This window comes from Ovis canadensis, chromosome 21 (assembly GCF_042477335.2).
Source record: "Ovis canadensis isolate MfBH-ARS-UI-01 breed Bighorn chromosome 21, ARS-UI_OviCan_v2, whole genome shotgun sequence".
In the NCBI taxonomy this organism is placed as follows: Eukaryota; Metazoa; Chordata; class Mammalia; order Artiodactyla; family Bovidae; genus Ovis; species Ovis canadensis.
This window is the reverse complement of record NC_091265.1, coordinates 44825084-44848302: the sequence shown is the minus strand read 5'-3', so window position 1 is coordinate 44848302 and position 23219 is coordinate 44825084. Positions and strand designations below refer to the sequence as shown.

The following is a 23219-nucleotide window of genomic DNA, read 5'->3' as shown; positions in this document are numbered from 1 at the left end:
GCACCGCTAAGGACAAGCGATGTTGAACAGAGACATGATGGCAACACAGCTGCCTTTCCTGCCCAGAAATGGCACTCCTCTGGACCCGTGAACTTTTATTCATTCAGTAAATGCTTAATGAGCACTCACTATGTGCAAGGCATTGGGCTAAGTGCTGCAGTTTTTGAAATGACAAAATTGTTTGTATATGTAGGATCGGCTAGTCCTTGATAGTTTTCCTGATCTGAGAGAAAGAGAATGACAGAATGCCCCATACATGGCTCATTTAGAGAGTTAAGACCACAGATGAGGTCTGCTCTCTGTCTTTCTACCAGCCTGGCATAAAGTTTAGGCTTCCTCAAGTCAGTTATAAGTCAAAACAAATAAGGCACATTTAAAAAAAATTCCCCCCTTTAATTGACCAAAGTAAAGCCATGACATTTCATTTGGTAACCTGCTCAGAATTATAAAGATCACTCCATTTGGCCCAGCCCACAATGCCCAGGGCAAAACCTCCAGACAATTCTAATCTCATCGCGCTCTGTTCTTATAAACTGCATATTTTTTAAACCGTCTTCAGCGCCCTAAATGGGACGCACTCAGTGCGAAGCAGATCAGAACCAGACGTAACATTTATGTTCTTGACAAGCCTCGATTATCCAGGTCCTTCACCTGCAACACAAAGGTATCAGTTTAACGTATACAATCAGGTCAGCACGGGAGAGCTCTACTGAGTTGGGTTCACCCAGACAGGAAGGGGTTACGCTGGATTCTGCTCCCTGATTTGGCTCTGGTATGAGACTAGCTATTCTCTGCTGGGCTTCTCAGGGTATCTTGTGAGGAGCTGTGTAAATGATCTATCCTCCAAATACAGCAAAGGTTCTCAACCTTTTCTTATGTAAGAGATACAACACACTTCTATGTGACTCTGAGCACTGAAGAATTGATGCTTTTGAACTGTGGTGTTGGAGCAGAATCTTGAGAGTCTCTTGGACTGCAAGGAGATCCAACCAATCCATCCTAAAGGAGATCAGTCCTGGGTGTTCATTGGAGGGACTGATATTGAAGCTGTAACTCTAATACTTTGGCCACCTGATGCGAAGAGCTGACTCATTTGAAAAGACCCTGATGCTGGGAAAGATTGAGGGTGGGAGGAGAAGGGGACGACAGAGGATGAGATGGTTGGATGGCATCACTGACTCAATGGACATGAGTTTGGGTAGACTCTAGGAGTTGGTAATGGACAGGGAGGCCTGGCGTGCTGCGGTCCATGGACACGACTGAGAGACTGAACTGAACTGATGTGACTCTCTGTGCCATAAATTCTTCAGTGGGAGAGAAGAAAACATAGTTCAAACAACACACACACTCTCCTACTACCTCCCTCAAGCCTGATAATCACTAAAGCAGATCAAGCCTAACTCCAACTGGGAAAATATCACTGCAACCACTGCCAGAACGACAGCAGACTGGGGTGTCTACTAAGAACAATCTAAAATAAAAGAAAAATTCCAAGCAGGCTATTTTTCAGACACAGAAATATCCCTATTTTAGAAATACGTGGCCTATTTTTAAGCACTAGAGCTGCTGTCACAGTGTAACACCTGCTCACCTTGTATATCCTGACCAGCCAATGTTCTGTGGTGTATGCTTCTTCTAGGACATCAAGCTCGAAGTCTTTATTCCCAATCTCAGCATTCCGGACACGGTCATAGCCTAGTGGACGCTCTAGAAACGGAGAAAAAAAGACTATAAATTTCTTTCTACAGTGCTCATTTCCTAAGGAAACAGTAAGTCCATGTGGTAAAGCATCCCAGTGGAATGTTACTCCCTAGCATGCAGTTTGTGTAGAGAGTAGGGCCTACAAAAAAGGACATCAGTCAGGAAGGGCAAACTGAGTGCTATCCTAACTCACATCTTCCTCGAGACGGTGCTTGGCAGAGTCCACGGAGGTTATCTCTTCTAAAAGACAGAGGCCTGACCTCCAAGCACCTCTTTTCCTGAGGACTACCACCCAGGACCTCTGGGACACACCAGTAACCCTTCCAGGGGACAGAGAAGAACTTTCCAGATGTCACAGGCCTGCATCCACAAAACAGTCCCAATTGCAGAACCAAGAAATTGTGAGTCAGAAGGAAAGACTTAACCTAAGCACATTCCTTTCAATTTATCTGAAGAAATGTAAAGTCCTTTATCATACTCTATTCTCTTTTTTTTAGTTTTTTATTTTTTAAATTTTAATATCTTTAATTCTTACATGCGTTCCCAAACATGAACCCCCCCTCCCACCTCCCTCCCCATAACATCTCTCTGGGTCATCCCCATGCACCAGCCCCAAGCATGCTGCATCCTGCGTCAGACATAGACTGGCGATTCAATTCTTACATGATAGTATACATGTTAGAATGTCATTCTCCCAAATCATCCCACCCTCTCCCTCTTATTCTCTTTCATAATCCTTTCTCCAGTATAACACCTTTTACTGAGAGGTAATAAAAAGTAATGAATAAAAGCACAGACTTTTCTAGAGCCAGACTGCCTGAGTTTAACCTGACTCAGCACTAGTTATAGGACCTTGTGCAGTTAAGGAACCTATCTGTACCTCAATTTCATCACATATAAAATGGGAATAATATTAGCATCAGTCTTTTGGACTGCTGTAAGCATTACATGAATTAGTAGAAATAAAGCATTTAGAGCAGTGCCTAGAATATAAAAAATATCCTGTATGTGTTAGCTACTACTCTTCTTACTGTTGTTAAGGTTCTCAGGAATCACTTACTGGCTTCTGTGTAAACCTGTCCAAATCGGTAGTAACACATCTTGTACATAAGGCAGTTGAGCAGCACTGGAGAGCCCTCACGGTCCACACGGAACTCCCCAGTTGGAGTATAATAATCGTGCTCCTTGATGTGTTTCCCTGTATCTGTGCTCCCTCCAATCCGGACCATCCACAGAAATTTGTTGATGTCTAGAAGAAGAAAAAATTGCTTTATCACCAAGGTAGCTACAGCTAAATCACATAATGAAAGTTCACTATTTCTAATACTTTCCTAATGGCATACAGTACCATATAACTCAAAAGTTATAAAAATAAGAAAGCTACTAATGAGCGTTGTGATGAGGGTGAAAGAATAGAGTGAAAAAGCTGCTTTAAAACTCAGCATTCAAAAAACTCAGATCATGGCATCTGGTCCCATCACTTCATGGCAAATAGATGGGAAAAAAGTAGAAGTGAAAGATTTTATTCTCCTGAGCTCCAAAATCACTGCTCATGGTAACTACAGCCATGAAATTAAAAGATGCTTGCTCCTTGGAAAGCTATGACAAACCTAGATAGTGTATTAAAAAGCGGAGACATCACTTTGCTGACAAAGGTTTGTATAGTCAAAGCTATGGTTTTTCTAGTAGTCATGTAAGGATGTAAGAGTTGTACCATAAAGAAGGCTGAGTGCTGAAGAATTGAAGCTTTTGAATTGGGACGCTGGAGAAGACTTGAGACTCCTTTGGACAGCATGGAGATCAAACCAGTCCATCCTAAAGGAAATCAGTCCTGAATACTCATTGGAAGGACTGCTGCTCAAGCTGAAACTCCAATACTCTGGCCACCTGATGTGAAGAGCTGACTCACTGGAAAAGACCATGATGCTGGGAAAGATTGAGGGCAGGAGGAGAAGGGGCAAAAGAGGATGAGATGGTTGGATAGCGTCACCAACTTAATGGACATGAGTTTGAGCAAACTCCAGAAGACAGTGAAGGACAAGGGAAGCCTGGCATGCCCTACAGTCAACGGGTCGCAAAGACTCAGACACCACTGAGCAACTGAGCATGCACGCAGGTAAATCAGAACTACAATGAGGCATCACCACATACCTGCTAGAATGACTCTTGTCAAAAAGATAAAAGTCATGTTGGTAAAGATGCTAAATAAAGGGAATCTTTGTGCACTGCTGGTTGTAATCTAAATTGGTACAGACACTATAGGAATCAGTAGGTAGTTCCTCAAAAAATTCAAAGTAGAACCACCATGTGATCCAGAAATCCCATTTCTTGGGATATATACCCAGAAGAATTGAAATCACTATTCCCAAGAGAAATCAGTATTCACTGCAGCATTACTCAAAACAAGTAAGAAATGGAAATAACCTCAGTCTATCAACAGATGACCTAATAAGAAAATGTGGTAGACAGATATATATATGTCTCATGGAATACTAAAGATGTCAGGGAACCATCTATTTCTACCACCTATGGGTATACATTCACATATATAAAAATACATACGCATACAAACACATAAGCACACAAACATACATACAAAAAAAACTTTTTGTACTATTTGCATATATTATTATCAATAAGAAAAAAACCTAGAGTCACACATAACCAAATAGTGCTGAAGCAATTGTTTGTGAAAGTGCAAGTCCACGGGAACACATCCCAGCTATTGTCATTCCTCCTCTGCCTGTACAAGACACACATAGAAACTAGTCTTACTACATTATACTGACACTTTACACATTCTATCCAGGTGAATCTGGTAAGTCTGTCCCTATCAGAAGCCAGATATAATCTAAAATTTGAACATCTCTAAGAAGCAACCATATAGTCAAAAGAAAATTAAGATAGAAATAAGAGGTAATTATTAACTGCAGGAAAACAAGTTATTCTAGATAAGAATGTTTAACCACGGTGTACAGGTTGACTCAGCAGTACACAGTATTTATTTAGTCATGATTGTGAAAAGGCTTTATCTGGATTTAACCAAAAACTGATCATTAACTCTACTGAGAAGATGCAAGATGGAATGGAGGAGAGGTAAATACAGAGAACTAAACTCCTTATCTAGTATAAGAAGTTGATAAAGGGTATCTAAAATGATCGATCCGTGAATAGAATATACATATTATTTAGAAATATGAATATAAGTAAATAACTAAAGGAATAATTTTCCTGGGAACTGATATTATAAGGTGGTTTAGAACCAGAGGACTACCATTTTTATTATAAACTTTCAGAAGTGTTTAACCTTTTAAAGTTGAAACAGGTATTGCTTTAAGTTTTTCAAGGTTTTTTTGAGGCAGAGAACTATATTTGGATGATTCTTCTAACCACAGGATTTGCTAATAATTATAAGGAACATGGTTAACATATGCCATATACATATGTATACACACACACACACACACACACACACATATATACGAGAAACATTTTAAGTTGGGAGATGATTCTATGGCTTAAACCCACTAAAAAATGCTAATTCTTAAGCTCATTCTCAGAGGCCTTATGTTCTTTATTGTTCACTGCTTGTGGAACTATTCCTAGGTCTTCAGACAATTACAGCATGCCATAATTACATGGAGCTTCCCTGGAGGCTCATGGTAAAGAATATGCCTGCAATGCAGGGGACCCGGTTCAATCCCGGGGTTGGGAAGATCCCCTGGAAGAGGAAATGGCTACCCACTCCAGTATTCTTGCCTGGAGAATCCCATGGACAGAAGAGCGCAGCAGGCTACAGTCCATAGGGTCACAAGGAGTCAGACATGACTGAAGTGACTAACACTTTCACTTTTCATACTTGCATGAGAATTCTCTACATCTACTTCCTACTTGTTTGAAACAAAAATCAAAATAACCAAACCTCAAGTTGCAAATATGTATCAACTAAGAAAATATGTTGATAAGATTAGTAAAAGGATAGAAAAGTAGGAGATTCATCTAGTTTTCTTAGCCTTGTAGCTAGAAATATAATCAAGTTCATTACCATCTGAAGAATACCCAGTGAGGCCTCCGAAAATGACCAGTACATAGCTGACATCAAGCTCCCTCATGATCTCATAGGCTTTTTCTTCTGTGGATGCCATTGCCTGGAAAAACACATGCACATTTCTCAGAGCAAAATTCCAGGCCATATGATCCCTCGTGGAGAAGTATTTCCATGAGACCCTGTGAATCAAATACTCAAATGACCCTTTCACCTTACCTGGCCTACTCGAGATATATGGGTATTATTCCATGTGTTATTATCCACTAAAATCGTCCGATTCGCCATAGCTGTAATCTGGTAGCCATAATCCCACCATGACATGACCTTCGCATCCTGAAAAGAAGAATGAGAAATAGAAATTACAAGTGTCTCACCAACTCCAAAAATCAAATACTAGGAGTGGAAGGGCATCTGACAGGAATTAACATACAGCTAATTAACATCTTTACAGAATCAGTTCAGTTCAGTTCAGTCACTCAATTGTGTCTGACTCTTTGCAGAGTAACGCATGCCTAACAAGAAAATAAATCTTGGCACCTGGTCCTACCTTTGTATACCATAATGAAATTTCAATGCAAATTATACAATCCAGCATTACCAATACTTTCATTCCAGATAATCTTATAAAAATGAACATACTGGCATGGGAGGTGTAGGGAGCTGTGTAATATTTCCAAATAAATAGCTTGGTGTCATCAGAGAAATGATCATCATAAAAAATGATCATAAACAATATCACAAAAATCAGTTCCTATAAAGAAAGGAGGTAGGAGGTGGGAGGGGATAAATCACAGGATATAACGAATAAAGAAAAAGAAATTCTTATAAGAATCTAACTCACAATTGCCAATCTCGGTAGCTACTGGAAAGGAAATGCTCCAAAGGTAAAAACCAAAATATTAGAAGTGGTTATCATCAGGTGATCCTTTATAGAAAATCTGTGTCTTTGTTTTTCGCTTCTGTTTTCTGATTTTTCTGCAATAAACATGCATTACTTACTGTGAACCTTTCTCTTTTATAACTGGGATGGCCTACCTCACAAGAATATCACCATGCTGTCAATACAAGTGTCCAAGCAGAGTGCAGATAATCTGAACCAGGAAGGGCTGCTACAGAAGACATCCTAACTTGAGTGGAGGCTGACCTTTAAGGCCCATTCAACACCAGGTTCTATAGTGCCCATTTCTCCAAGCTTTCTACCATCTAAAACCTATCTGATTCGCTATAACAGCAAAAGCCTTTCCCTTCTTCCTACCCCACAGTCCCACACCTCCCGAACTTTCACCTCTGGAGTATTGTGACGGAGCCAATAGTACGCTTCTCGAAAATCATCAAAAATAATCCTACTGCCATCTCCACCACGAGCAGACAGCACGATGGAGGGGGAAGAGTAGGCCTCACTGGTCACCCAGGTCGAATGAAAGGTGTAGGTGATGAGAAAGAAAGCCATGACCAGGATCATGCCACTTGCCACCTAGACAAGGAAGAACAACTATGTCATAAACCAAATTAAATTTACAATAGCACAGAACAGCTTCTTACAGACCGTCAATGATTTAGAAAAAATGAACCAAAATAAGTCAGAGGCTATATTAACTAATTCTGACCTCTGGGGACAGTGCTCCACTTTACTCCCCCTCACTCAAAAAAATCCCCACAGATGCCTGCACCTCTGCACGCACACGCAAGCACGCGCGCACACAGCACACGCAGTTCCCCCAGCCTGTTCTGTGTGTTGCTTCTCACTTCATTCTTAATAGGGTAGGTAGAATCCTGCTGTTTCTTGCTCTTCTTGTCTTGTCGACTTATGTCCAAATTCTTCATGTAAGTGGACAGCACCTGAGAGACTCCAATGCCAGAAAGAATGCACATAACAGGCGCCAACACCAGCATCAGACGCACCTAAAAAAACAGGAAGCAACATCACAATGTAATCGGTGTTTTACAAATTACAGATTTCAACCTATTAGTAGATGATGACCTCTGTTTAGGGGTTTTCAACAAACATGGTCTGTCAATGGAACAGAACAAAATAGGAGAGAAAATACTTGACACATCTAAAATAGAAGTTCTGTGGGTTTTTAAAGTTTTTTTTTCTTTCCCAGTTCTACATGTACGAATGTATATACATCCTGAGTAATTGTAGGCTATAAAAAGTATTTCTTAATTGTGGTTTGGAACCAAAAAAGTCTGAGAAGCACTGTCTTAACTGCAATATATAAAATCTCTCCTCTCTTTTAACAACCTGGCACTCAGCACCCAAGCCTTTAAGAAAAAAATATCATGTCCCTTTTTGAGACTCTAGCAAGAGCAGGGAAGGAACCTGCATAGGGCCTCTCCCTGACACAAGGGTATGAATCCAAGAAAGGTGGGCCTCACAATCAGAAAATGTTGAGTACCCTGTACATCCCCGGAAAGGGTCAACAGCAGTGAGCAGCTTTACCACTCAGCCCCTCAAGTGCTCAGAAGAAAGCCTCTGCACAATTGTCAGCACTGAATCCTCCCATGCCGGGGGAAGAAGAAAACCCCCAGAGTCAAGGATGGAAAGGTTCACCAAGACTGAGGGCATTCCTCACCATTACAGCTGAAAAGTACATGCTGGTCACACCATACATGATGATGAAAATCCGGGCATCAGACAGGTTGCTAAAGCAGTAATAGAGACCAACTACAAAAATAAAGGGAAAAAAGAAGTGAAGAGCTGGAAGAACAATCAGATACCTGCAAAGATGTTACTATGGCACTCTAAAATAGCACAAGATCTGAAACCACCTAAATGTCCAACATAAAGGAGGTATTTAACTATAGAATATTTATAAAACAGAATAAAACACATCAATTAAAATATTGCTACGGAAGTTTATGGACCATTTGCCACCTTCTTTACATACCTCTGTACTTAAAAAATTAACAAATGCTGTATCTTAAACACTATTTCACTGACATATTCCTAAATAACATAAATTATGATTATAAAATTTTAAAAGTCAGGAGAAAAACTCTATCATCTGACTTTTAATCAGTAAACAACTGGATGAATATACATTTCAAGTGTTAACAGGAGCAACAGGTGTGTGGTGAGAACTCCTGAAACTTTAATATTTGTCTCTATTTGTACAAAAGACAACTTATTTTCATAGTAAGAAAAAATAGAAAGTTATTTCAATTTAAAAAAAAGTTCCCTACCAGTGGTAAATTGTTATCTCTGAACTAGCCAGAAGGTAAATTAGATGAAGAGGCTTTACAATCAGCTATGCCTACTGTCAAAATACTATCAAGAAGATAAATGGGAAGGAGTCAGGGATGAGGGGTGGGGTACATTAGAAGTACTAAAAAAAAAAATCTGAATTAGGGTTGAATTTTATAATATAACTGAACAGAAAACTGTGAGACTCTGAACTTGCCAGTATCTGCAATTGTTCAACTGATTTCCATTCTGCTTCAAATATTAGAAAAACATGTTTAGCCATCGTCTGTACCACATAAATACACAGGCAAAAAACAAAAACAATACAAATATAAGGATGGGGGTATTTTACTTATTTTGAATCAAATAATTCTTACAAAGAAGACCACTTCGGAACAAGGCAGACAGACCTGGAAACATGAAGACAAGGAGCTGCAGGTCGAAATAGTACGAGGACCAGGTCGTAGGCTGATGCTCAGACACAGAGGCAATGATGGGGATGTTGTTCTTAGCGTAGGAAGGGTCCAACAGCGAGTAGAAACGCCCCGTCCAGGGAGATATTTTTCCTGGCAGCAAAGAGGCAACAAATATTTCACAATTACTTCTGAAACAAAATAATATCTGATCCTAACTAATCAGAACTTTCCATTTTAATAAGATTCTCTGAGACAAAGCAAGACTAGGTTTTTGTCTAAATGGCACGAATACCTTGAGAATTTCATTGATTCCTTTCTTTCAAATTTGAGAGTACTTATGTCAGCACAGTCAGCAGAATAAAGTCAGGCTGTATGTAAACTCAGAGAAAGAAGCTGGAAATGCTTCCTGGAAGGGTTAGACTAAACCTGGTCAAACCAAGGCCAATGCTATAAACTAAGTCAGGCTATCCTCCAATGTTGCTCTGAATTAGATAATACAGAGTCCTGGGCAAAATCAAATTAGACTCTGAGACATCTACGTGAGGAAAATGTGCCATGCTAACCAAACTAAACCGACATAGCTCTGTCATTTAGGATTAGATGAAGTCATATTGTAGGGCAAACAATGTTAGGATTTCTCCTACCCTACCAATATACCAATAGGAAAGAAAAGGACAAAAGAAAAAAAGAGAAAGATAAGCATGGTAAATATAGTTCTGTTACCAAGTGTGAATCTTCTGAGATTAAATACTGATCTAATAAGATCTTCTTTCTTTGCTGAATCCAAATACTGGCTGACAAATGGATTGAATGTATAATATGGATTTAATATGCATGAAATCAAGAGAAATGGGAGAAAAAGAATGCATCTTCCTGTGGTCAAGAAACAACCCATGTTTTCTGGAGTTTATGCTATGTTCATACCCATTTACACTTAATACTAAAAGTCTTTCCTACCTGTCAGCATGAGGAGAGCTCCAATGGTGAGAAGGACAAAGCCCACCAGGGAGATGACACTTCGGAAAAGAACTTCAAATTGCTGTGGATTCAACTTGCTGCGTAGATAATCCACAAAGGCATGAATCTGGCAGAGACCAAAGACCCCAAAGGCTGCCATGTGCTCTGATGAAAGGACGGGCTGTAGGTGAAAGCAGATGTGTGAGAATGTCACGAAAACAACGGGTCCAGCCTTGACCTGAATTATCCAGACCAAGTTCAGACCAAAGGGTCCAGTGAGTTCTGAAGCTACCAACGAATTAGGGCCAATCCAGGGGAGGGTCCAATTCACATTTCCACAGAATACCTGGAGTCCAAAGTATACCATACTCTTATCAATATCACATGTCTGGCCTTTGTTCAGGCTATTTCTTGAGCCTCGACTGTAATTTTCTCATTTTCCCAAAATTTGCATTCATTAAAATTCCCATCATTCAAGGCCCCAAGCAAATACTATTGCCTCCTACTCTGCCAAGCTGAAATCCATAGCTCTCCTCTATATCTGTACACCTTGGATCTCTCCTGTAACTTAGACAAACAGTTCTCAAACTCCACTGGGCAGCATAATCACGGTAGAGTGAAAAGGGGGTGTTTAGACACAGACAGCTGAGCCCCACCGCCAGAGCTTCTGAAACTCAGTAGACTCAAATCCTGAATTTGCATTTCTAATGTATTACCTGATGCTGTTGAGCCTGCTGGTCCAGGACTACATTTCTAGGACCACTACATCCCAGAGAGCTACATGGGTGTCTTTCCTAGCAAGACTTCCTTAAGGACCAGGATCACATCTTTACTTTTTACATTTCCCAGTTATTAGCAAATTGCACATTGTAGGGGATAAGCAAAGAAATACTTGCTGAGCTGAATAAGGGTTCCACTTTTCATAAGAATTTTACATGAAAAATCACACATATCGCATCATTCCTCTGATTTAATAGCTGTCTCTTAATCCGATGGAGTAATGTGGTTAAAAGGTTTATGTTCTGCTTCCTAAAGGACTTAATTACTTGGCCCCATTAACAAGTTCAGGGGTCATTACTACTGAATGGGATCATTCACATTAAGAAGGACTGAAAAAGATAACTGTGATCACTCACATCAACTCAGTTCTACCAAAATAGCCCTGCTTCTCCCCAAACTTAAGCTAACTTAAGAGCAATTAAACTACATGAACAAATATTAACACTCTCAGGGGGCAGACTTTATTGACCAATGATTGTGCTGTTTCAGTTAACACAAGCAGTCCAAGGTCAGACCTGTAAGTTTCAACATCCTCAACAGAATCCAAGATAAATCAATTTAGTTGGAGATGATTAGGAAAAAAGTGGAAGAAACTAAAAGCTCCACTCAGTCTAGGGCTCACCTGGAAACCCACAAAGGAGATCTGCATGGAAAGAATGGTGCCCAGGCAGTAGACAGTACAGTACGCCACGTAGATCCGGTGGGAGAAACGTCCTGTGAGCATCAGCACTAGTACATGAAGGGGGATCAAGTTGATCAAGAACACGTAACCTCCCCAGGAAGAGACCTAGGAAGGATGAAAAAGGACACTTCCTCTCAGCACTCCTCCTTGTTACCTGTGACCTTTTTAAAGAACACCTATTTATGATAACCAAAAACTTTATTAATGCCAAGTGGTTTAAACAGTTTAAGTAACTGACTTCTTTAAACAGGAAAATCCAATTAAACCCATTACTGAAACTCAGTCCTCTGTTCTATATGGCTCCTGTCATTGTGACCACAAAACAAAAGGCCCCTAACCCTCGGCGTTAATCTGGATGCGACCTACTATTAGGTCACATGGAGGATTTAGGGATACATGCAAAATGTGGGCAAGCGGAAACAGTTAAGGGAAGAAGTCTCAGGGTTAATGAAAGACTGAACAGAAAAAAATGTGTTAGGAAAGGAAAAATTTAAGGGAAACATATCAGAAAAGAGAGCTGGCCAACCAATATAATCCATAAGAAATACAGTATCTGGAGACCTCTAAAAATTAAAAAAAATTTCCTCTATCTTATCATCTGCCTGCCTTGGGTTAGGCTTTGTATGGACACAAAAGACAATAAAGCTTCTGTCCTCTGCTCTATGGTCTCAAACCCCAAGAGCTACTTCCAATTTACATCAGTAGATCCCAACAGGTATGCAGACAGAGAGAGACTCCCGGAAGAAGGGAGTGAAGAGTTACCATGTAGAAGTAAGCAAGGGCACACTTTGCTGCCCAGTAGATGGAACCAGTCTTGACTGCTTTGATCCACATGTAATAGGTAAGCAGCATGCAAAAGATGGCAATCCCTACAGAAAGAACACAAAATTCAATAGAAGGCCACACTGGGATATTAAATACTGATCTCCAACAAACTCCCTGCATATCTCAGACCTACCACCCATTAACAGTGTAATTACTCTACATCTCTTTGCCTTAGTTTCTGGCAAAAGAAAAAAAGAGTCCTATATAAGAGTGTCTACTTCATAAACGTGTCATAAAGACAAATTTAACCACTGCATGTAAAGCACTTGCAACAGAATTCTAGCCTGCAGCAAGCACTCAGTGTTGGTCATTATTGCTACTGTTCTTTTCAGGCACTGAACCTGCTATCTGAGTCCTAATGATATCCCATACTATCAAGCACCACCCTGCTTCTACGTTGGACCACAAGCTGGTCTTTATGCCCTGACTGCCTCTCTCCTTAATATTTGCCTAATGTAGTTCCAACTTCAGGGCCCAGTTCAAACACAACTTCTTCTAAAAAGCCTTCCCTGATCCCCACATCGGAATCTCTTCTCTCACTGCGTTCCCAAAGTACTCTGTTCATACTTCTCTCATAGCATACAATACTATCTGCCCATTAGATTTATTTTTATAGGTCTGCATTAATAGATTATGGGCTAAATTATTGTGTTCATTATCTATCTCTGTAATTCCTTAACTATAAGCCAATACTCTTATTCATTAACTATTTCTGTAATACCTAACACTGTTTTACCAATAACATTCAATAAATACAGAGTGATTTGGAAATAAGTCAATAAAAGTCATTATGGTTTTAAGAATATCCATTTCTTTCATCTAAAATAAAGCAAATGATTACAGTGTTAAAACAACGGTCTCATTCAACCCTGGAGCTTGGTGAGCTACAGTAAATGAGACTGCAAAAGAATCAGACACCACTGAGCGAATAAACAGTAACAGAAACCCATCCAACCCTAAAACCTAACTCTACTTTTAGGGATACAGAGATGAGCCAGAGGCCTTATTTAAGGAAAATTACCAGCTACCTTTCTTGAGAAAATGAGAGAGAGAATATAAACTTAACAGTCTGAGGTCCCTTCCTGCCCACTTCTAATCTTCTCACCCAGATACCATTTTTGCTATTGCTGAATAGCAGATTTGAACCCAGATTCTATTACCCTTCACAGAGCTCTACTGGATAATAAGGTGAACTTTAAGTCGTACCTTCATTATCATAGGAGCCAGCCACAGACCGGGAGATATAGCCAGGAACCACAGCAATCATGGCGGCAGCAAGAAGCCCAGCTCCTGCATCCTGCAAGACAAGAGACGTAACAGGAAGTCAACACCAATACAGCTGTGGGAGAGGAGAGGATCCACTAGTCCAATCTGCTTCTACGGGGCCCAGAGAATAGTTCGACACTTTGCAAGGGAGATGTGATGCTAGGAATGCTTGCAGCACAAGAACGTTACACACTTCACAGCCAGTTCCCTCCCTGCCATGGTACTGAGTCTGAAACTGAGCATACATGTGCTAAGAACAGACAAATCATGAGATCAGTCAGATGCTGCCCCAGAACGGGCGGCTGGGTTGGAATACCCCCAGATTTGAGTTCCCCCCAACAATATATGCACACCACAGGAACACCAGTCACATCCCTAAAAGCTATGCAAGCATACACAAAGAAGACCTAAGTATTTGAGCTAAAAGGTCAACAAACAGAGGTGATAATCTACAGTGGACTGAAGATGCCAGCTTAGATAATAGAGCTGGAATATTCCGAGTCAATCTGTGAACTCGGGAAAGAGGAAAAACAAAATATAACTCACACATCGAAAGAGGAAGGACCTGTCTGTTGATAAGAGTCAAATCTGGAATAGGGCAGCAAGGAGAAGGATGGAAGAACTTTCAAACTAAACTCAAGTTTCCCAAGCCCTCCAACTGATTTAGCACCTCTCAGGTATCTCCCTGACACCACAGCCACAAAGAATAACATCCCAGGAGCCAGGGTCAGCAAGGCAGAAACCTGGGGAAGGAGAGACCATATCACAGACTCTAATTACAAGAGCCAAGTGGTTTCAGAATTTTAAAATAAATGTTTCTTAAAAAATCAACAAATAATTGTTAAGCTAAGTGTCCATTTCCAATAGGAAGAACTAACTGTTTTGGAACATATCTTGTAGCTATTTTTTCTCTCCCTTAGATTGCGAGCGATAATAGATTCAAAATCTAAATCTCACTTTAAATATTTTTTTTCCAGGACTTCCTTGGTAGCCTGGTGGGTAAGAATCCACCTGCCAATGCTGCAGACACAGGTCAGATCCCTGGTCCAGGAAGGTTCATGCGCTGCAGGGCAAGTAAGCCCGTGCGCCGCCATCATAAAGCCGGTACTCCAGGGCCCTCGAGCCGCAACTACTGAAGCCCATGTGCCTAGAGCCCGGGCTCTGGGTTAAGAGATGCCACCATGAATAAGCAGGCCCCTCTCACTATCTGCACAAAGCAATGAAGACCCACTGCAGCCAAAAATAAAGACAGCCAAAAAAAAAAAAAAAAGGCAGTCCTGTGATGAGTAAACTAACACAAAAATTCCTTTTCCATATACAGCAATTTATATTTGACCTTCAAACATTCCCTTATATGGACAAACAGTTGTTAATGATAAGACACCACATATTCTAGGGAGGGACTAGGATGAAACTAGCAATTCGGCTCAACAAAAGCTGTCTTTAGCCCCTAGCTCCCTGCCCTTCTTGAGCTCTCAGTCCCCCACCCTTTAGCATCTACTAGAGAGGTTCAACAGCATCCATTCCCAAGACTCCTGTCACCCCAAATCCTTCACCTTGAGCTCTTTGGTAAGGTGGTACGTGACGATGGTGGTGAAGGAAGAGAAGAGAGGGGCCAGGAACACACAGACATTCCGAATGTCGATGGTGATGTGGAAAAAATGGAGGACATGGTAGATTGCAGCAGAGGTGATCATTAAGCCTGCAACAGGAAGAAGAGAGGCCAACAGGTTATCCTCCGAAGACAAAGAGCGTAAGGGAAAGAGAAAGGGAAAATCCAAGTTATCAATACTGTGGTTACACAGGTCTCAACAACCCACCAGAAACACTAACAGCAGCTGCACGAGGCCTATAAATTTCCACCCTGTGGACTCAATCAGAAGTCCAGGATTTATGAAATGCTACCCACCCCCACTCTCTCATACACGTTCTCCCTTCTACATAGGATCGACTTTTAGGAATCTGTAATCAGAATGGAATTACAAGGGTCACAAAACAAAGATATTAGAAATAAAACACACTGTTCCATATCATACAAATAAGCTACTGCTGTAAGGAAAAGAAAAATCCTGTTCCCCTCACCTGGGTAAATTGTTCCTCCAATGATTCGTCCCAAAGGGTACCAGGCCCGGTCATCAAACCAGTTATGGAATTTATAAAATCCCTCCTCAGCCAGGAACCGGGTGGTACGATAATTAAAGTACCTGCAGCAAGACAGTGAAGAACTGTGTCTGCTCCTCCCCGTACCCAAGCATTTGCCCCAATGTACAGTGAATCTGGCTCCTCGGGTTACACCACTGAGGAACTTCTCATTACTCCAATCAAAGTCAGTTTGGTACCCAGAAGTATTTGAAGCAGGAAAATCACTTCACGTTACCACAAGTCTCCTCATTTGCAGCTCCGTGTTTGTCTCAGTTAAAGCGCTGCTTCTCTCATAAGGAAACGCAACTGGAGGCTAATTAAACAGAGGACACTTCACCAGGCTGGCATGTAGTAGGCAGCAGCCCCAGCCAGAAGATTCAAGCACTCAGAAGACAGGACAGCTGAGATGTGGGCACCAATAGATTCGACTCACAGCAACACACAAAAGAACATTTCCATAACACACATGAGGACACACGGGTAACTTCAAGTGAGGAGCATCTCTAAAGATGTGGGTGTAACACCAGATGCAGGATGAACATTTTTTAGTCTACTCCATAACACACACCTCTTAATGAGTATTTAAATTTGTAATCAGATCTACTCATGTTGTTATTTAAAATAGTTCTGAATGCCACCTACATGGTAGCATAAAAATAAAAATTACAGGACAAGTATTTGATACAAAATGCTTAGAGTTATACACAAAAAAACACAGTTCTTTAGGCTCAAGCTATGAAGCCCCTTAAGTTTCTCATTTAAAAAGTAAAAAGAAAGACAAATAATATATTATGTATATATATATAAAACATCATATAATTTATTTATATGTATTACATATATCTTAACTGATTTATTACAAATAAAATATATATAAACAAATAAGTAAAATGAAAAGAACTGTTTAATCACTAAAGATGATCATGACTAACTATCTTTCCTGCCCACCCCTCTAACCCTATTTCCTCCTTGGTCAGTCCACTTTTAGCAGCTGAAGTGAGAAAAGTAGCAGATAGCATAGATATCTATCCTATTTATTCTGATGAATGTTATTTTGGTAACTGTCAGGGAGACAGAAAGGATAGGGGTAGCAGGCAGTCACCAGGTGTCAGAATCATGTCCTTCACCTAATGGCAGAAGCGGCAGAGAGAGACAGAGGAAGTGCGAGTTAGTGGGAAAAGGTCTGGCCTGGGGTCACACTCTGGGCATCAGTTTCCTGCTCTGCAAAAGGAAGTGTCAAATCACATGATCTGTACATCCCTTCTGTCTCTATGACTACAGGCAGATACTCTTGCTTTCCCTGACCATCTCATCTCGATGTTCACGCATCTGGAGGATGTGAGAAAAAGCCCTAACATACTGGCGATCAAGAACCAAAAGAATATAAGTTATCTCATTCCTGAGGGAAAAAAATTGATAACTGTATGCCTCCAAAGTGCTTTCAAATATCTACCCAAAACAATATTACAAACTTGCAAACATATGTGGGTATTAAACGTGAATCAATGTTCTATAAGCCTAATATTCTATCTTTATGATATCAATGATGCATCAAGAATCTATGATTCTAGCTCTCTAAATTTTAAATGAAGCCTTAACTTTCAGTAATACAAGTTACTCCAGTATCTAGAAACAGAGACAAACCTCAATTCAAATCTTGGCTCCTCCATTTACTATACATGTAATATTTATTATATGTGTAACATTTACCATACATGTAACATTTACCAAAATGTAACATTTACTATACATGTGACCTTGAATGGCCTCTGCCAGCCTGGTTACATTTGTAAAAAGGGGACACTAATACCTCCAACTCATAGGGTTACTGTGAAGATTTATAGATAATCTGTACAACAGCTCTTAGAACAGAATGAAGCTATGTAAATGTCTTTCACCTATGCCTCTTTTTAACTAATAAAATCCCTAATCAAAATCACAACTTTAAATTTTCCTCAATGTCTTAGAACTTAACTGACAGACCCAATTTATACCACACAAACTGTTAAACAGAAAAAAAGTCATGGATCTCAAGTTTACGACCTCTGATTTTTCTCTTGAGCCTCAAACACCCACCAGGCCCAGTCCCCTTTCCCTTAGCCTGTACCATTAAGTGCTGACCAAGCTGAGAAGTCAGACTTCTCTTAGCTTATCCAGGTCTTAAGCAATAGGTAGACACACCAGCAAGGCCTCTCTCATTTTTTATAAGTTTGAGAGACTCAACTGGTCTCAAATTCCACTGGAAATGTTTCAAAAAGGGGACCATTGTAGAAATGCATAGAAAGTACATCCCCATTTACCAAGAGTTCACTGGAATTTGAATCTGAAACCCATTAACCTGAATGCTTCTTGAAGGAAATACCAGACCAAGCAAAGGTACTCACGGATCAAATTCATGGATGACACTTTCAAATCTCAAGACAGCAAAGAGACGAGTGGAGAACGCTGCACAAAACAGAGAAGTAGTATTTTAATGGCAATATACCATGAAAAACAATAGCAGATAGTAATGTTACACAGACAGTAGTAGTATCTCGCACAGAGGTCACAGGAAGTACAAAATAATGACTGAATAAAGTATTTATCCATCCCTCCCACACACAAGAAACAAGGAAGTTCATTTTCCCGTGACAATAATCCCCACATTTCCACCGAAGTAGGACACATTTAACTACTTATTATTAAGGCCTATAACAACACATTCACCTACCAGTGTTGCACCTAATTTACATGGTTATCTTCTACAAACGTTGACCTCCCCTTCCCACAACCTTAATTTGGGAGTGAACTAAGAAGTGGGGAATCTAGACTACTTATGACTCATGAAGAGCAAGAAAAACCTAAGAAAACAGAATAAGTGCTGGAAAGACTTTCAGAAATACTGAGAAAGACTTTCAGAAACTTTTCAGAAATACTGGCAACTACAGAAGACAAATATCTTTTACAAAACTCAGTATCCCAGGGTCTCTGGTACCACTTTCAGTTCTAAGAAAAACCAAAATTAACACAGCACGCTTCCCATTCTTTCCCAGATGATCACTAGTCCAAACTTCTACAATCCTTGTGTTTCTTTGATTTCACAAAATTCTACTGGTTGAGAACAGTAAAAAAGAACACATTACAATCTGCTGGAAGAAAAGCAAAGCATTTAAGAAAGCCATTGCTAATTTCTTTTCCTTCAAAACTTTCTCCTTTCCATATCCTGAAGAAAGAGAGGGCCACATGCACACTCACATAACACAGCAGCCATCGACAGAATCAGAAGCTTCAGAAGTGTGTCCTGCTTCTCATAGGACAGCCGCAAAAATCCCAGCTTGGTCATCTTCACATCAATGGGCGGCACCAGAGGACAGTCAAATAGCTGAAAGCGGAGAGCCAAGACCATGAGATACCAAACACCTTCAATTTAGCTAATTCACTTTCATATTTTATGGTGGGAGAGAACCACAGAGAAAGGAAGTAGTGAACGCACAAGAGAGGGTCAGGACTAACTGAGACCCAAGCTGAGCCTGAATTATGACCAACAGACAAGGAAGCCGGCATGTCAGAGCTGTAAGTCAAGGATGGAAAGGAATGATGAGACTCCCATCACCATGACTCTCTTTCTCGGTCTTTGCAGCTACCAAGGAGCACACCTGGCAATCGTGTGCTACGACAGGAGTATAGAGGAAACACACAGAGAAAAAGAGGGTCGGAGGAAGAGAGGCAAAGCAAACAGGAAGGACTGAAAACAGAGAGAAGAAGAATTACAAGGAGAAACACAGCATTTAAGAAAAGGCAGGGATGTATGAAAGAAAGCAGGGAAGGAGCACAGAAGTGAAAGCAGAAGGCTGCGAAACAGAAGTCATGACTGCATCGGCACCGTTTACATCCCTAAATTTCAGCTGCAAACTTTCTGGCTACAAGCTTCTTTCTGTTCCACATCCCAGTGGGGTTGCAGGGTCAACTAGAGCGCAGGACTCTTCACCAATACAAGTAGTCATGCACTCAGGAGGGGAGGGAGAGGCACACAGAGAGATCACTGCACTTTCAATCTCTTATATCACATTTTAACTGCAGCTCAAATCTACACCCACTTCCCATCAGCTGTCTCAAAGCATCCTGTAACTGACACTGCTGATTTAAGCCACTGATCCGAGAGCCAGAACCAGATAATAATCTGGAGGGTAAAAAAAATAAAATTTTCCTACTAAGGCAAAAAAAAGATTGAGCTGTATGGCAGGGGGTGGGTATTAGATTAAAATAAAATGTTGAAGGAGGGAAGTAGTCTCTAGACCATTCAGAACGGTGATCACTTGATGGACTATATTTTATCAGCATTCAGTAGGAGCATAGCTATTTCTGTTTAAAACAGCCCTACCTTCTTAAATCATAAGCTGGTCAAGGGCTAAGTGATAAAGAATATGCAACACTAAAGACTGCAGGAAAAAAAAATAAAAGGAACCTGGATCCCTCCTGGATCCCTCAACTATTACTAGAGGAACGGAGGGAAAAAAGTAGGGTGGAGGGCATGAAGAATCATATATTCCTAGCTCCAAAAGTAAGGACTCAAGCATCTTTTTCCATAATTAACTGTCCCAGAGGAGCAGTTGTACATTTATTTTTAATTATAGTCCCAAAGGAAAACCATACCTTGCAATCAAAAATAAACACCTAACTCTAGGAAGTCCATAACAAAGTTACATCTCTCAGGACTGTACTTGTTTCCTCCAACGCCTGAAATAGGAAAACTTACCACTATTGAGCTGATAGGAGCCACATGCCTAGACGACTAAGCCGAGGAAATGAGAGCACTAGAACCTTTCCTTGAAAACGGAGTAAAGAAGCTGGTAATTTAGGCCAGGATCTCAAGGGAGTTTCCATACTGTGCTCACTGGTCGTGTTCGCACATCGCTTAATGGCAAAGACACTTTTCTTAAAACACTGAGCATCTGTCCTCCACTTCAACTGTGCCTGCAAAGTGCGGCGTCTTGTCTCACTGGTTCTAGTTCCCAACTTGCCCACACGCTTCCTCACGCCTGTCCCTCCCTCCCCCACTTCTGCCCACTACCGCAGGTCCCTCCCTTCGTCTCCCATCTACCCAGAACTAAACACCTCCGGCACCACCCGGCGTGGGACACCCCACCACGTAAGGATCCTAAACGCCACCCCCTCCAGGACTAGTCGGTGCCAGAGCCCCATCTTTCCCACGCCCACCTGGCCTAAGTGCACGACCCATCCCAGACCCTCACATCCTTCCATTCCCCTCACACTACGTCCCACGCCCCCTCCTCTGCAAGGCCCCAGACTGTGCCTGCGGCCACGGCCGCCGCCATTAAAGCCGCACCTCCTGCGCTTCGCTCAGTCCCACCAACGCCTTGGACTGCACCTGCCGCTAATCCTCAAGTTACATCCCAAGGCCTTCTCACCTGACCGGCGTTCCTCAGGAATCCGCTCGCCTCCCTCTGCCATCTGTTCAACGGTGCACCCAACCCTGGCAGCGCCGGGTCCGCCTCCGGGACTGCTCCCCATTGGCTAGTTCAGGTACAATCCGACACTTGAAAAGAGCGATAGGGTTCTGGAACTGTCTGTCAGCCTCGGAGGCGTGAACGCAGCCTCGCTCCCACGTTTTAACTGGACAATACAGATATCACTTAGTAGCCAGAAGGCGGGACTTCGTCCAACTGCCCGGCCGTGATAGGCCGGCTCTTGAGAGCCCGAGCGCGGAAAGAACACCCTGGGAGCAGTTTGGTTGAGGGACGAGCAGTGACGTGTCGGTCTGCGGACCGCGAAGGGGTCGCGGGCGGAAGATGCGGCGCGTTTAGCCCAGTAACGTGACAAGAAGCGGAAACGACGCAAAGGCATATGCCGAAACTGCAAATCCTCAAAAGCTGAACTGAGATCGTCCGCTTCCGTTTCAGAGAGTCTTGTTTTTTAAAAGGTAGAAATTGACGTTACCTTAATATAAGGTTAAAGGAGAGGTGAGAAGAATTTTTAAATAATTCTCAATGAAAAGTCAAGCGCTTCACAATCCAGACTGTTACATCTTGTACAGGATATTGTCTGACAGTTCGCTGGAGAGTCATTTTGACCTTGCTCTGGTGAACTGCGGTGGACGAGAGACCTGCAAATACCACGAGGCATTTCTCTTAAGCCCCTTATTCGTGAATGGGCATGCCTAGGCTAAAGGGGTCGTGGGGTTTCGGTGGAAGAGTTTACGCGCGGGCTGCGTCCACCAGGACGGCAGAGGCAGTCCTCCCAAGTTATAGACAGGCTTCTTCCTGGAACCAGCTTGCAGCCTGGCGGTGCTTTGCTTATCCCTTTGTAAGTTACCTGCCACTGAAAACTGTCCTAACTGCCCCCTTTTACTCCTCACACCCAAAGAAACGTTGCTGAGGGCAGGGAAAGGGGCGGTTTCAGCAACCAGTTCTATCACCTCTCAGACACGCACTTCCCCTCCCTAGAGACGTCAGTTAACAAGAGCCACACAGAAGAAAATGGGAGCATCTGGCAATTGTGTAAATCTAGTGCCAGTGTACTCCGTTCTCTTTGGCAATTACAGTACTGAGTACAACCGGCCAAACTTACCGAAAGCATATTAAATTACTGCTTGAAAAAAAGAAATTTGTGCTTCAACATCATGAGTATTTTTTACAAAATTCACATGGCCAGGTTCACCCCAGGACGTCATGTTCCAATAGATCTGCTTTTTCTTTTTGTCTTCATAATGTATTCAATGTAATTTTATTAACAGAAGGAAACTGAAGCTGAACCTGAAGGAAACGCAGAATTTCAAGTAAATGCTTCTTCAAAACGAGTTGGGTTTTTTTTTTTAATGAATTAAAATTAGAAAGATTCCTCTAAATGAAAAAACATACCATTTCAAGAACATTAAGATATCAAGATTCTCAATTTTTTAAAATTACTGAACCTGTTTCTTAAAGGGAATATGTTTAAGTTTCCAAGTGGTAAAATTAAGTCAATTTTTTCAGAAGTCAAAATATACAACTAAAGAATGAAGTTCAAAATCTAACTCAAAGGACTTTAATGGTGGTCCAGTGGCTAAGTCTCCACATTCCCAATGTAGGGGCCTGGGGTTGGATCCTTGGTCAGGAAACTAGATCACATGCTGTCACTAAGAGTTCCAGTGCTACAAGTAAAGATCCTGAATGCTGCAACTAAGAAATGGCCCAGCAAAATATATATTTTTTTAATCTAAGCCTATTTTTAGGATGA

At 41.3% G+C, this 23219-nt stretch overlaps 1 protein-coding gene across 1 annotated transcript; it reads right to left on the bottom strand.

The window, feature by feature from the left end:
• Positions 1-372: 372 nt before the first annotated feature.
• STT3A (STT3 oligosaccharyltransferase complex catalytic subunit A) lies at positions 373-21788 on the bottom strand. Its single transcript, XM_069565124.1, has 18 exons — positions 21413-21788; positions 19239-19365; positions 18389-18449; positions 15945-16066; positions 15419-15564; positions 13803-13893; positions 12534-12640; positions 11712-11876; positions 10310-10490; positions 9347-9502; positions 8326-8417; positions 7496-7651; positions 7035-7223; positions 5966-6082; positions 5747-5849; positions 2762-2950; positions 1592-1707; positions 373-651 (listed from the first exon to the last, which is right to left on the bottom strand). Exons 2-18 carry the CDS (start codon positions 19324-19326, stop codon positions 613-615), a joined length of 2118 nt encoding a protein of 705 aa, XP_069421225.1. The 5' UTR covers positions 19327-19365; positions 21413-21788; the 3' UTR covers positions 373-612.
• Between the last annotated feature and the right edge of the window lie 1431 nt (positions 21789-23219).